Below are 14,124 nucleotides of genomic sequence, written 5' to 3'. Positions count from 1 at the left end.
CAGTAAATATGTACTCACTATAGTAGTCATCTGCTATTTTTTTCTGTTAAACATGTAGTGTCTATTTCCATTTAGAGAACTACAACATCCCTACTCTTAGCTCAGTTTTCGAGGTTAATCTACCTCCAGACCTGGGTTTCCTAGGCATGAGAGGCCACTGAGGGAGAGTACTCTGAAACTCCCTCCAACCCTAACTAGACAACTGGTCTAAACATTTCCCCCAGACTGCAAGGAGGAGACAGCAGTAGCTGGAAGCACGAAGGCCACTGCTCCATGGCTTTTAGGTGTGCCCAAGATATCCTGAGAGGTGTAGTATGTGCCTTCCACTAAAGCCAGCAGACCTAAAGACAACCAAATTTATAAAGAAAGAATGGTGACAAAAATGAAATCTTAGAAGAAGTTGATGGAGTTCTAGTTCGTATTGAATAGACTCCAAAGATGGCAAATTTGTATCCAGACCACAACTAGCCAGTATAAATATTATAAGATGAAAATTGGTTATAAATTTTCTATATTTGGATTTTCAAAATTAGATTCTTTTCTAAAAGACATTTTAGAATACTGCCAATCTACTTCTGATGTAAAGATTTGTCCTTTATTTTAACTGTAGATCCCACTTGGTTTAAGATAAAAATATTCTTTCCTTTATGATATTAGGATAATATTTATTTTGTGAAGTACATTTTAAAAATTGCAAACCTTAGGTTGGGCCCACACCCCCTCATTTTTTATTATTACTGGTCCATGACCTCCAAAAGCTTGACTTTATAAATCTTTCCTAAGATTTTAATTTAAATAATTTACAGAAATAGCACACAGAAATGTTACAAAAATACAAACGGATTATAGACAAACAACAAATAATGAGACCTTTTTTAAAAAGAGAAACACAATAGGATAACGGTTTTTATATACTATTTATACATTAATTATAAACAATAGCAGTAAAAGCTTTCCGAACATTGGCAAGAAAAGCCGAGAAATTGTTGGACTTCCTTACATTTTCTTGAAATTCTGCTAGGCCCTCAAGATGAGGAGCACTATCTGACACTAGAAGGGGGAAAAAAAAGGAAATTTGAATGAGTTTTTTAATAGAAGAGAAATATTTCTAACTTAGATGTTCTCATCTGATTCAAGTCATTTCGATTCCATTTTATTGAAATGCTTTCAGCATAGAATGATAGATACACTTACTTGATTTTCGTATCCTGTCTTTTAGACCTTTCCTTTGTTTAATCTCTAAATATTCAAATGTTAAGTACTATAATCTTGCTTTAAATTTAAACAGAAGGTAATCAAGGGATTGAAGAGCTTAGAGAAACAGAACAGCATGCCATTTCCCATACATTTTGTTTTAACTGTTTAAAATATTTTAACAATTTTTTTTTGAACTGTTGTCAGTTTTCTCTGCAAAATTTGGCCTCAATTCTAATTTCTGGTCACTGGATTAAAAAAAGAACAACTTTCAATGGCAACCCTTAATAACTTACAGCTGTGGAAAGAAATATCTGAACTTTTACAAGTGAAATGGGGGTCATTAGAAAATGTGGTTGCTATTCCCAAAGTGGTATTTACATGGACTAGTAATGAAATGAGACTCAAAAGACAAAGAACAATATGACCCTCGAATGCAGTTGCACCAGCTGGTACACACTGGGAGCAAGTCTCCAGTAAAGGTGGTCAAAGGAAAGGAATGATCCAACTTTCTCTACCGTCAATCTTGTCCTTTGTCCAAGGAGAAGAAATTCAACCATGTCAGATTTCCAGCTCTTTGGTAGAGACTGCTTAGGAAACAATGCCCATGACCAAAGCAGAGAAAGAATAGCAAAGAGTGCTTGGTTCAAAATTGATACTGTAGATTCTATTTTAATACATTATCAAATACTGTGACACTACCTAGCAATAGAGGCTATCCAAGTTGGTGAAAACTGAGACGCTAGGTAGGAGGTTTGGGGGTTTGCTTTTTAAAATTTAGCACCCATTATCAGACTAGAAGATATTTACCTATAGAGTAAAAAATCAAACACTTGTACCTGAACTAGATTCCTAAAATATAAATTTCATTAGAATAGGAATTGAGTCACTAGAGCACATCAGGGAGCCAACTCAGCAGTTTACCTGAGCGTCTGTCTGCTATAAACGCTTTAGAATGAGAACATAGGTATAAAGAGCTAAGACCCATTTTTCTGAATTCCAATTAGTTAAGGACTACTTTAAAGGGGGCCTTAGAATAATAAAAAGAGATAAATATATTTCCATTCTCTTCTTGTTCACACTACTGCCAAACATATATATTTCCCATGCATCAAAGCCCTTCTGGCCTGCTGGAGAATCAGTAACTAAGCTAAATTATCAACGTTCGGGATTTTCAGGATAGGATAACTTGGGGGGAGCGGGGGTGTTAAATGATCACATTCTGACTTTACATTCAATTTTAAAACCACCTACTTAGATAACTTACAATATCCACATTTAGGCAGTCATAACCTTTATAGCTTTAGCTTTGTTTTAAATTCTCTTAAGAGGATAATTCATACTTGCATATGAAATGCAGTGATCTTTGGTCTTTTAAGTCTTTTAGCCACAGTGGCACTGTGTCATCCTGAAGAAAAGTTACTTATTAAGGCTCCTGGATAATATCTATAAAAAAACTATACTCATTGCCTTTAGAAGATAATATTCCAAGAAGCAAGACTGGAAAAAAAGCAACAGCTTGTGGGAATATTACTTGCCTTCACATTACTTTATATTCTAAGTCAAATAACATTCTGGGATGCCAATCTTAAGTACCAGTTAAGAGACAGGAGTACATACCTTCATAGTCCCTCGCTTCATTTAGGCTCAGGGAAAACATAAAGGGGCTCTCAGGATGCTTAGGGTCAATATTAGTGAATATAAACTGCAACTTATCACCTGAAAAAAGGGATTAAATTATTTAGTATGAGAATTATTTTATTGTGCCAAAGCTCTCAATGGAGATGAGCTTTCTTACCTCCATCTCTGATCAATATCTACATTGCTAAGTACATATATTCACTTAACCAATGTCTCCAAACGTACAAGTTACAAATTAGCTTTGAAATGCACTGTAGTTTCAATATGACCGAAAGCACAAGCAACAACAACAAAAATAGATAAATTGGACTTCATCAAAATTAAAAACTTTGCCCTTAAAAGGACACTATCAAGAGAGTGAAAATACAACCCATGGAATGGGAGAAAATATCTGCAAATCATAGATCTGATATGGGTTTAACATACAAGATATATGAAAAAAACTCCTACAACTGAACAACAAAAAGAAAAACCCAATTCAAAAATGGACAAAGGGACTTGAATAGGTATTTCTCCATAGAATATATACAAATGGCCAATAAGCACATGAAAAGATACTCCTTACCACTAATCACTGAGAAAATATAAACCAAAACTACAATGAGATACCATTTCACACCTACTAGGATGACTATAATAAAATAAATAAATAACAATGTGGGCAAAGATGTGGAGAAATTGGAGCCCTTGTACATTGCTGGTGGGAATGTAAAATGGTGCAGGTGCTGTAGAAAATACTTTGGCAGTTCCTCAAAAAATTTAAACAAAGAATTACATGACCCAGCAATTCCATTCTGCGGTATATACTCAAAAGAACTGAAAATAGGGACTCAAACAGATAACTGCATGCAATGTTCACAGCAGCATTACTCACAGCAGCCAAAAGATGAGAGTAATCTGGTGTCCACCAACAGATGAACACATAAGCAAAACATAGCGTATATATACACGATATTATTCACCCATAAAAAGGAATGATGTTTTGATACTTGCTACAACATAGATGAACCTTGAAAACATTATGCTTAGTGAAATAAGCCAGACACAGAAGGACAAATATTATATGATTCCACTTATATGAAATACCTAGAATAGGCAAATTTGTAGAGACAGAAAGTAAATAAGATGTTATTAGGGGCTGAGGGGAGAGAGGAATGGGAATTATTTAATGGGTACAGAGTTTCTGTTTGTGATGATGAAAAATTCTGGAAACGGATGGTGGTAATGATTGCACAACACTGTGAATGCAATTAATGCCACTGAATTTTACAATAAAATAGAGTTAAAGTGGCAAATTCTGTTATATTTAACCGCAGTAAGTTTTTATTGTCATTTAATAATTTGACAATAAATTTAACTTGACTTTTTCTACACAGTTATCTGGACTTAAAGCCTAGTTTTCAAAAGACCTCCAAATGCTTACTAAGGAGTAAATACTCAGTAGAAATTCAAAATGGCAGCCACAAAGTAGAAATTCACATGCATTTCAGTTTTACTCTACAGCATAAAAAATGCTTTTAATTATAAAAAGAAATCTTCAGAAACACTGAAAAAAATTTGTCTTGCATTTAAATTCAAAATGAAGTAATTATGTCAGTATACCAGATTTTTTAAACTGTTAACAGTAATGGGAGGTATGCATGCCAAAGAAAAGATTTCATAAGATATTCAGTTAGGCAAAATGAAGAGTTTAATTTGTGTTGTCTCTTCTTTAAAACATTATTTCCTGACCTTGAGGACTATGAGAAACTTCTACTTTAAATATAAAAATAATTTTAAAGCTTTAAAACAAAACACAAAAAAACACCTCAGGATAACAGTGAATATAAACTTAGAGACCAATGGATCAAAAGTTCAGAGCTGGACCTTATGTTCTCCTCTAAGCAAAGGTTAATATTTTGTATTAAAAACTCATTCTGACAGATAGGAAGAAAAACAAAAACCAAGGCAAATAGATATATGAATAAAGGGCCCAATCAATCTCAGAAAGAAGTGTAATTAGTAAACAATGGGAAAAAATGGTCACATTTTCATTAATAATTAAAGAAATGCATTTAAAAAAATAGTTTCTATTATATCTAGTCAACTGCTAAAAAACAAAATAAAACCAAAAAACTTTAAAAAAACTACAGTTCTGGCACAAATACAATGCAATGGGTACTCTTTACATTGTAGACAGATTGCACAGAAAAGTTAACATAGCAGGCCTGAGACTGCTATCCCCAGAAAAGGCCTGCTTGCAAGGCTGGTCCTTGCCTGGTGTGTCAGAGATCCCCAAGGCCACCACAGGTTTGAAAATTCACTAGGAGGACTCAGGACTCATCATATGGTTATACTCAGTGCTATGATTGCAGTGAAACGATACAGCAAAATCAGCAACAGGAAAAGATACCTGGGGTGAAGTCCACGGAAAACCAGGCACAAGCTTCCAGAGTCTCTAATGAGCTTCCCCGGTAGACAACACTTCACACGTACTGTCACAATTCGATGCTGAAGGGATTAAGTACGTCCTGTGTGACTCCACTGGGTTAGGACTCTTAAAAACTTGTGTCTGAAAAGCTCGTTTTCTCTAGATTTTGCCCCATGTGCCTTTTATCTTTGGGCTGCTTTTGTTTTGTATCCTTTCACCGCAAGGAATCTGAGCCCTGCTGAGTCCTGTACACTTTCCAGTGAATCGCCAAAACTGAATGTAATCTTGGGAACTCCCAACACAATAAATATTTCTGTAAATTGGCACATATTTACATAATGGCTACAAAAATATTCATCTGCTTTAACTCAGTAATTCATTTCTGGAAATTCCATGGAAATTGTGTCAAAAAAATGGAGAAGTCTACCTATGTTCACTACAGTACTTCTAAAACTGAAAAATGTAAAATCCAAATGTTAACAGAGTAATATGGGTTAAACAATAGATATAAGTTTGAATAAGTTATGCTACACTTATGGAATGAATTATTACACCACCATTTTAAAATCACCATTATGAAGGCTATAGCAATTAGAGAAATACTAATCATACAATGCTAGTAAGAACAAGGAACAAAAATTATCTGCATGTTGGCAACCATGCCTAAAATACATTTATTAAAATACTGGATGATAAACAACCAAGGGTCAGTAATTACATTAGGGTGATAAAAATTTTGTAATTTTTTCCTACTATCTAAAAAGTTAATAATGTGGCCATTATTTTACTTGAAAATATTTTTTAAATTCTTTTCTACTTAAGACAGACTTTTCTAATATCCTATGTTTTACTTACATTAATATACTTACCATAAATTTTTCGAATTTCTAGTCCAAGTCGATCTGTATACAGGTCTGCAGATTTCTGTAGCCTTTTCAACCTCTCTTCATTAGCTTTGTTAGCAGTGGAAATAGCTATAATTAAAAACACAGACACAGAGTATTGAATATTTTAAATAACATTCAATTAATGTTATTTAATTAAAACAAACTTAAAAACAACTATAAAAATGATGCCAGGCAAATGAATCAGCTTATATTTACATTTGTTACAGTTTCTATCTCTACCAATTTGCAAAAAGGGGCTTCTGCTCATTCAAGCTGGAAGGAAAAAATGCATGAGAAAATACATACAGGTAGTATGAGGAATAAGTTTTATTCTATTTTATTATGAAGTAGCATGAATAAATAGGCCAAGGGCTTGCATGACTAGCACAGAAACAGAAAGACTTCTTGTACACTATTTTGCTTTTCCTGGTTAGCCAAAGATATATCAATTGCTTCACTGGAAAAATATTCTATTCTTTAAAAATAACTACTTCTCACAAGAAGTCAGCCTTATTTCACGCTAGTTTAGAATTTTTTTTTAAATTTAGTGCAATATTCCCTAAGTAATACTTAGCAGATGAGAAAAATAATGTTGACTGGTACATAAACTCTATAAGGAAAAGCAGTCACAAAACAAACTTTGCTATTTTCAAGAGATTTTAGAATTGATTATTTCATTTGTGGGCAAATAAGGCTCCTATCCAAAAGAAGCACCCTTTTTAAAAAATGTGAACGGGGCTTCCCTGGTGGCGCAGTGGTTGAGAGTCCGCCTGCCGATGCAGGGGACGTGGGTTCGTGCCCCAGTCTGGGCAGATCCCACATGCCGCGGAGCGGCTGGGCCCGTGAGCCATGGCCGCTGAGCCTGCGCGTCCGGAGCCTGTGCTCCACAACGGGAGAGGCCACAACAGTGAGAGGCCCGCGTACTGCAAAAAAAAAAAAAAATGTGAACGTCTTAGACAAAGAGGCTTTGCAGTTGTGAAGAGCATGCTTAATAGTTCCTGACAGAGAATGTATGATCAATAAATTTGTTGCATAAATTACACTATGGTTTCTCCCAGGCAAATCTTATTTAGTGAAACTGTCTCCCACTTTGCTTAATTAAACTCCCATATCAGTTTCATTATTCTCTGGTTCTATCAGAAATCAAAAGGATCTTTAAGCAAAAGAAGGAAAATGAAACGCACTTAGCAAACTTCACAGACACCTTGCAGAGAGGTGAGTGGCTGGCTGTGACCGTGACGTATGTTAGCCACCTGTGGCGGTGAGCTGGGGAGAAGGCAAGATGTCCACACTGTGAACCATCACCACTTTGAAATTTAGGTTGTTTTAAATACATGTACAACTGGAAACTTACTTTCCCTCTTCCTAGCATATTCTTCCTTAAGATCCTGGATATTTGCGGTCAGTGCGTCCAATTCCTGCTTTTTGTCTTTTACTTCAGCAATCAACTTCAACAAATTCTCTTTCTTTTCTTGAATGAGCTTATTCTGCCTGCAGATCTCTGTAAGAAGCACAAAGTATTAGCTAGAATCTATATGCTTTCCTTGTCAACATGTATCTAAGAGCAAAATACTTTCATAAAATTAATAAAGAATGTTTTAATTGATAAGCATTTCCCGATGATTGTAAAAATTGTAAAGGAACAACAAAAATCCATATCTAGTCTTTCCTGTTTGTCTTTGAAAGCAAAAATGAAGAGACAAAAATGCTTATTAAAATGAGAATACTAAATTAAACCACAAAATACAAAATCAAAAGATCATGACCTTTGCAGCTCTCCCCTCCAAATAAATACATGAATAAAACCTACCACCAAAGGCAACCAAACTCTAGAAGATGGCTTTGCAGATGCTTTGAAGAAATAGCTAATTTTAATGTCATATAAATAATTCTGGAATATACCACAAAGAAGAAATGAGAGAGGAAGAGAGGGAGGTAGGGAGGAAGAAGAGACCTACAGCTCAGTTAAAACAAAAAAAAAATTCGAAAACAAATGTTGGTATACTTAGCAAATTAATATGATAAATATCGTAAGAAGTAGATTGTTCCCCAAACAAATTTATTAAATATTTAAATGTAAAATGAAATCTTATGAAACCTAAAAGGCAGTATCTGTGAATATAAAACTAACTATATGGGGAAAGACTGTTTTACTCAAAGGCAAAAAGAAATCAAAGAGAAAGGCAGGCAAGCAAATAAACTCATATTTGATTCAAATAAGCATAAAAACTCTACTATATGCTAGATACTGTGTTCTTACATTTATATAAATTTACTTAACTTTCACAGTAATACAATTACCATGTACATCTTACTCTTTTTTAAAAGAAAAAAAATACTATATATAAAATAGATAACCAACAAGGACCTACTGTATAGCACAGGGAACTCTACTCAATATTTTGTAATAACCTATGAGGGAAAAGAATCCGAAAAAGAATAGATACATACATATATATAACTGAATCGCTTTGCTGTACACCCTAAACTAACACATAGTAAACCAACTATAACTTCGATTAAAAAAAAAGAAGGAAAAGACTCAGCAGTTCAATAACTTGCTCACAGCTTTACTTGCTAGAATGCAATCAACAGTAAGACCTGGATTCAAACTCAGGTCTTAACTTCAAAGGTCATGTTTTGTTTTGTTTTGTTTTTTCCGGTATGTGGGCCTCTAACTGTTGCGGCCTCTCCCGTTGCGGAGCACAGGCTCCGGACGCGCAGGCTCAGCGGCCACGGCTCACAGGCCCAGCCGCTCCGCAGCATGTGGGATCCTCCCGGACCAGGGCACGAACCCGTGTCCCCTGCATCGGCAGGCAGACCCCCAACCACTGCGCCACCAGGGAAGCCCAAAGGCCATGCTTTTGACCATTAAACTATCCTCTCCCAACAAAGGTAATTATTCTTAATCTAAAGAAGACACAAATATAAATTCCTAAGAAAAAGACCAGCAAAGGAATGAACAGAGGAAACACAGAATGCAGATGGTTCTCAAATACAAAAGATGATTTAACCTCAGTAATCATAGAAATGCAAATAAAGCAATAACACACTAATTTTCACTTATTATAACAATGTTCACAAAAATAATAGCTAGTGTTGAGAAGAATGAAAATACTAGAGTCCATGTGGAAATTTTTTTTTGGAAAATATTTTTGACATTGCAAAATAAAAGTCTTAAGGATATTCATGTCCTTTGATCCAGTAATTTCATTTTTACAAAGTTCCTCTAAGAAAAGAAGATGTGTGCAAGTATTCATATACAAAAAATTATTTTCAGTGTTATTTATAATGTTGAAAAACTGAAAACATTGTATATGACTAATAAGTAAATTATTAAACACAGTATATCAATAAGGTGTAATGTATTTTCAAAGAATTCAGTAATGTGGGAAAATCCTGCCATAGTAGATAAAAGAAAAAAAAAATGATACAAAGTTATATAGATACCATGAACACAATTATCTTTTTTTTTTGAACACAATTATCTTAAAAAAACCTAGATAGCATATGAAAAATAAAAACTACAAAGTCTTCTGTTAAGTGTGGTTCTCAACATTACAGATATTTTTTTATTTTTCTGTATTTTCCAAGAATTTGGACATGATCACATTATATCAGGTGTAATTTAAAAATAAACATCTTATCAGAATTACCAGAAAGAAAAATGCTACTTTTTAAGGATAATTAAGTAGAACTGTACTGCAAAAGAGATACAGTTTTAAAGTCAAAAGTTCTCAGTTCCCATCTGGCTTCTCAGTTGTTACCCAAGGACCTTGATCAAATCACAACTTCGGGGCCTCTTTTCCTCATTTGTAAAATGAGAATAATAATGGCTGCCCATTTACTTTCGCTACAGGGTTAGGGTATCCAATGATAATGTGAAAAGTTTTAAACTATTAAGTGGTACATAAATACCATATATATGAGCGTTTTTATTCTAACATTTGAACAATTGTGTGGATTTGTGCCAATACAAATGTAAGGGCCCTCAGTATTGCATGACTATTATTTTATATGTTTATAGTCGGCTCTTTTATTCGCCAGGGCCAATATTTCAAACTTTCACTACTCACCATGGGAACCCGCCCTTACATTTTCCCTTCTATGTGGCAAGGTGAGATGGTACACTGGAAAGAGCACAGACGTTTCAGCTGCAATCCTAGACCCTCTATCTACAAAATATATGATCTTAGGCAAGTTTCCTAACTTCAGTGAGCTTTTAATTTCTTCATCTGCAAAATAAATCTCCTCTGCCCAACACATAATGTACTTCATCATCTGACCAGCCACTTCTCTGCCACTCCCCATTCACACTGTACTCTAGCCATCCCACAACTCAACAAGCTCTCATGTTTCCACCACATTCCATATGCTCTTCCCTCCTCTAGAATAGGGGCACTGACTCTGATGGACTTCCCCATCCCTCTTCTATGTGACCTTCTCCGGGGCAGTGTGACAGACTGTGCACATTCAAATCATGTTTCTGTTGATTACCAGCTGTCTGACCTTGAGCAACTTACTTAACCTCTCTGTGCCTATTTCCTCATCCATAAGGTAGGATTAAAAACAATAAACATACCTCCGAGGGTTGTTGTGAGGATTCAGTGGATCACTATATGTAAAGAGCTCAGTATAGGGCCTGGCATGTGGTGTATAACGTAAGGGTTAGCTGTTAAATATTTTGTAATCCTCACTGGAAAATTCAAGCTCTCCAGATTCTATGTCACTAAATTCCCATCCCATCATTATAGCAACTATTACAATGTATTTTAATTGTAGTTTTCCTACCTATGTCTTCCACTAAATTGTGAGCAGTGTATAGATTACATCTTACGAATTGTGGCCTCCTTGGTGCTTGGCAAATAGCAGTTAAATGTTCAACGAATTAATCAAACTTATGTAAATTATATTTCTGTTCAAGTATAAACTGATTTTTTTAAAGAAAAATAGTTGATAATGCTTTCAGATTTTAAACTATTTAGAACACATCTTCACACTACAGATAATCATTCAGAGCACACTTTGAGATGAATTGTAGTTTTTGAAAATTTATAGTTTCAAACTTAATTTTCTAATCCCTAGGGATTCTACAAACCAAAAGTGTTTAAAGGACCTAAACTCAATATCACTCTTACAAACACACACACACGGTTTTCCTTCCTGCTACTGGTTACAGAGGGAATGAGAAGCAGTAAAAGGACATGGAAGCTTCAGGGCAGCTTAGAAAATAAACACGGGTAGAAGTCTACCATAACAGCCTACCAGCTTTCCAAGATCAAATGCCTTCAGGGTCCAGATAATGAGTAAACTAAGTGCTCAAAGCAAAGCAGAAGAAACAATCAGGGACTGTGGCATATTAACCACATGTGTCCCACATAAAAGCACTCTGATTTAATAGTGTTCAAAACATGGTGCAGCTAAATTTAGTATCTCCAGTGGATCTCGGACCGTGGCTATATGTCTGTGGTCTGTGTGTGAGAACTCAGTAAAAGCTGCCGATCCACTCTGGACAATCTGCAGAGGCGTAGTAAAGAGAAGGCAAGAACAGCAGTAAAAATATGGAAAGAAAAACTGTCAGAGTGTTAACCCTACACCCAAAGAGCTGAGGGAACTCCAGATTTTCAAACCCTAGTCTGTGAAACTCATTTTTAAAAAATTCAGGCATTTACACATCAGTATAAATGAATCTCACAAGCATAATGCTGAGTGAACAAAGGGACAGAATACATACAAAATGATGCCATTTATATAACATTCAAAAACTCAATACTAAATTAAAATATTGACAGATTAGTTCTAGAAGGTGAGAGAAGAGGAAGGTATAACATGGGATGTTCCATTTATTAAGCTGCATTATGGGTACACATATGTTCATTATTTTCATATGTGTATACACTGTATATCTATAAATACATTGTTTTACTTGTATGAGGGATTTCATGAAGATGTTTAATTTAGAAAAAAACCCTCTGTGATCCATTTCTACAGATTGTCACATACGATTTTGATATTCCAGAAACATCTCAACCATTCGTTCTTCTTCCTTTAATTTCACAGACAGCTTTTCTGAAAGAGAAATTGGGAGGTGAAATTTCAATTCAGCTGAAATTACACTAAAAAACAAACAAAAACAGCATGTTACAAGTTAAACTTATGTACCTGCAAATGCTTTAATGGAATCCTTGTAGGTATCTCTTAGGCCCACCATCTGACAGGAGGTGTCACTGACAGTGCTTCTGAATTTATTCCAAAATTCATTTATGCTTTTATCGAATAGTGCCAGTTCGTCCTCTACCATTTTGTAAGACAATGCTAGAAAACAAATAGGACACATTATATTTTTTAAGTTATTGAAACCATATCAGCCACATATTCCAATCAAGTATATTTTGGCAGTTTGATCTTTGCTAGAAAATGGTTAGCAACTTAATTTTTTTTTCTTTCCTATTGAAGTACAGTTGATTTACAGTACTGTATTAGTTTCAGGTATACAGCAAAGAGATTCAGTTATATATATGTATATATCTATATTTTTTCAATTCTATTCCATTATAGTTTATTACAACATATTGAATATAATTCCCTGTGCTATACAGTAAACCTTTGTTGTTTATTTTATATAGGATAATGTGCATCTGTTAATCCCCTACTCTCATAACAACTTACTTTTAACTCTAGATATTCCAGGGCAGATCAAGCCTCCTAGACTTAACTACGGTCAAGGTGCAGCAGGAAATCAGGACACTCTACCTCCCAGGAATTCGTTAGTAGTGTGACCGCACATAACACTTACACACTCTCTGACCTTGGGGAAATGACTCTGCCTCCTTTTTTCACAAGTAAAATTGGTGACTTCTAAGGTCCCTTCCAACTCTGACCTTTCTGATTCCACCCTGGATTGTCAGGTCCCAAATGACAGGGCCCATATCATAGAATAAGATCCCACACATCTACACTCCCTCTCCCTCCCCCACCCCCAGACCGGGAAAGATACCAGTAAAACGGAGACTGGAGGGGAGTTTAGTGGGCTTAGTCCAGGACTAGTACTTGACCTCGACTCTCTGGACCTCAGTGTCCTCCTCTGTAAAAGGATGTCCTGTAAGACTCCAGGACCCACCAGTTCTCTGTAACGCTAAAACCTTCCCAGTGACGTCAAATCTTTCCAGGAAGGTCACAGACATGTCTTGGCGAAACCCCAAACCCCTCTGCCTCGTCGCTGCCCACCCTGCAAGGCCCAGACGCCCAAACAGCAACAAGACGTGGATTTCAGACTCCGCCCCCAAAAACACGCATTCCGCCTCCAAACCCACTTTCCCCAATCGCGACAGGCGGGTTTCGGAGCCCAGCTCAATTACCACCTTCTCCGGCAGGCCTGAGCCCGACCACCTGCCCCACAAAGACACGAACCGATACCAGCCAACAGCGGGTCTCCAGAACCGGATCCCGCAGCCGCGCCAACTTTCCTATTTCAAACCTATGGCGCCTTCCGCCTCCCGCCTTTGGGCACCTTTCGCTTTCTGATTGGCTGATAGTATAGGCTCTTCATGAAGGGATTGGTTGAGCTAGCCCTCCGGGATTCTCGCGGGAAAGATGGAGAAAAGGGCATTCTGGGATAGGTAGTTCTTTCTGAGAGCGGCTGGACTCTCCGCTCTCCTTGGGAAAAGTATCAATAGTTCCTGGAGGACTGGCCTGACGGACCATTCATCCATTTCAAATAAAAGTTTATGTAACAAATACAAATATTGGACTTTAATTGTATTCTGTTGCCAAGTATATAGCCTCTTCTTTGATACTACCCGTAGCTTAAATAAAACTACTAAAACTACCATTGCATAATCTGTCTCATGATTTAATAACTCTCCATTGGGAAGTGGCTGAAATATTACTGTTTACTGGCTTCTAATAATAACAAATACCAAAATTTCTTCATTCTCTGTTTTTGATCCTGTAAATTAAAGCAAAGACATTAAAAGGCAGTACCTAGTACTG

At 36.0% G+C, this 14,124-nt stretch overlaps 1 protein-coding gene across 6 annotated transcripts; it reads right to left on the bottom strand.

Moving 5' to 3' along the window:
- Positions 1-759: 759 nt before the first annotated feature.
- On the bottom strand, positions 760-13,632 carry SPC25 (SPC25 component of NDC80 kinetochore complex). Of its 6 annotated transcripts, none has more exons than XM_027129130.1 (8): positions 13,543-13,632; positions 12,295-12,447; positions 12,136-12,201; positions 10,209-10,262; positions 7,487-7,633; positions 6,115-6,219; positions 2,815-2,913; positions 760-1,050 (listed from the first exon to the last, which is right to left on the bottom strand). In XM_027129130.1, exons 2-8 carry the CDS (start codon positions 12,431-12,433, stop codon positions 926-928), a joined length of 735 nt encoding a protein of 244 aa, XP_026984931.1. In that variant the 5' UTR covers positions 12,434-12,447; positions 13,543-13,632; the 3' UTR covers positions 760-925. The 6 variants fall into 6 exon arrangements, with proteins under 6 accessions (XP_026984931.1, XP_026984971.1, XP_026984924.1 ...); XM_027129170.1 differs by having other exon boundaries at positions 13,491-13,614; XM_027129123.1 differs by having other exon boundaries at positions 13,494-13,596.
- Positions 13,633-14,124: the final 492 nt, after the last annotated feature.

Source organism: Aethalodelphis obliquidens, unplaced genomic scaffold (genome assembly GCF_003676395.1).
Source record: "Aethalodelphis obliquidens isolate GAN/ISIS:26980383/991018 unplaced genomic scaffold, ASM367639v1 scaffold2, whole genome shotgun sequence".
Taxonomy (NCBI): Eukaryota; Metazoa; Chordata; class Mammalia; order Artiodactyla; family Delphinidae; genus Aethalodelphis; species Aethalodelphis obliquidens.
Note: the sequence above shows the minus strand (reverse complement) of the source record. Positions and strands in the feature narration are given on the sequence as shown.

Bases quoted from the DNA above. Each gene is read 5' to 3' on its own strand.
- SPC25 (XM_027129130.1), bottom strand. From the start codon at position 12,433: ATGGTAGAGGACGAACTGGCACTATTCGATAAAAGCATAAATGAATTT. The intron at 12,202-12,294 runs GTACATAAGTTT...TTTCTCTTTCAG, and splicing joins TTCCATTAAAGCATTTGCAG to AAAAGCTGTCTGTGAAATTA. The intron at 10,263-12,135 runs GTATGTGACAAT...TGCTCTTTCCAG, and splicing joins GTTTCTGGAATATCAAAATC to TGTACCATCTCACCTTGCCA.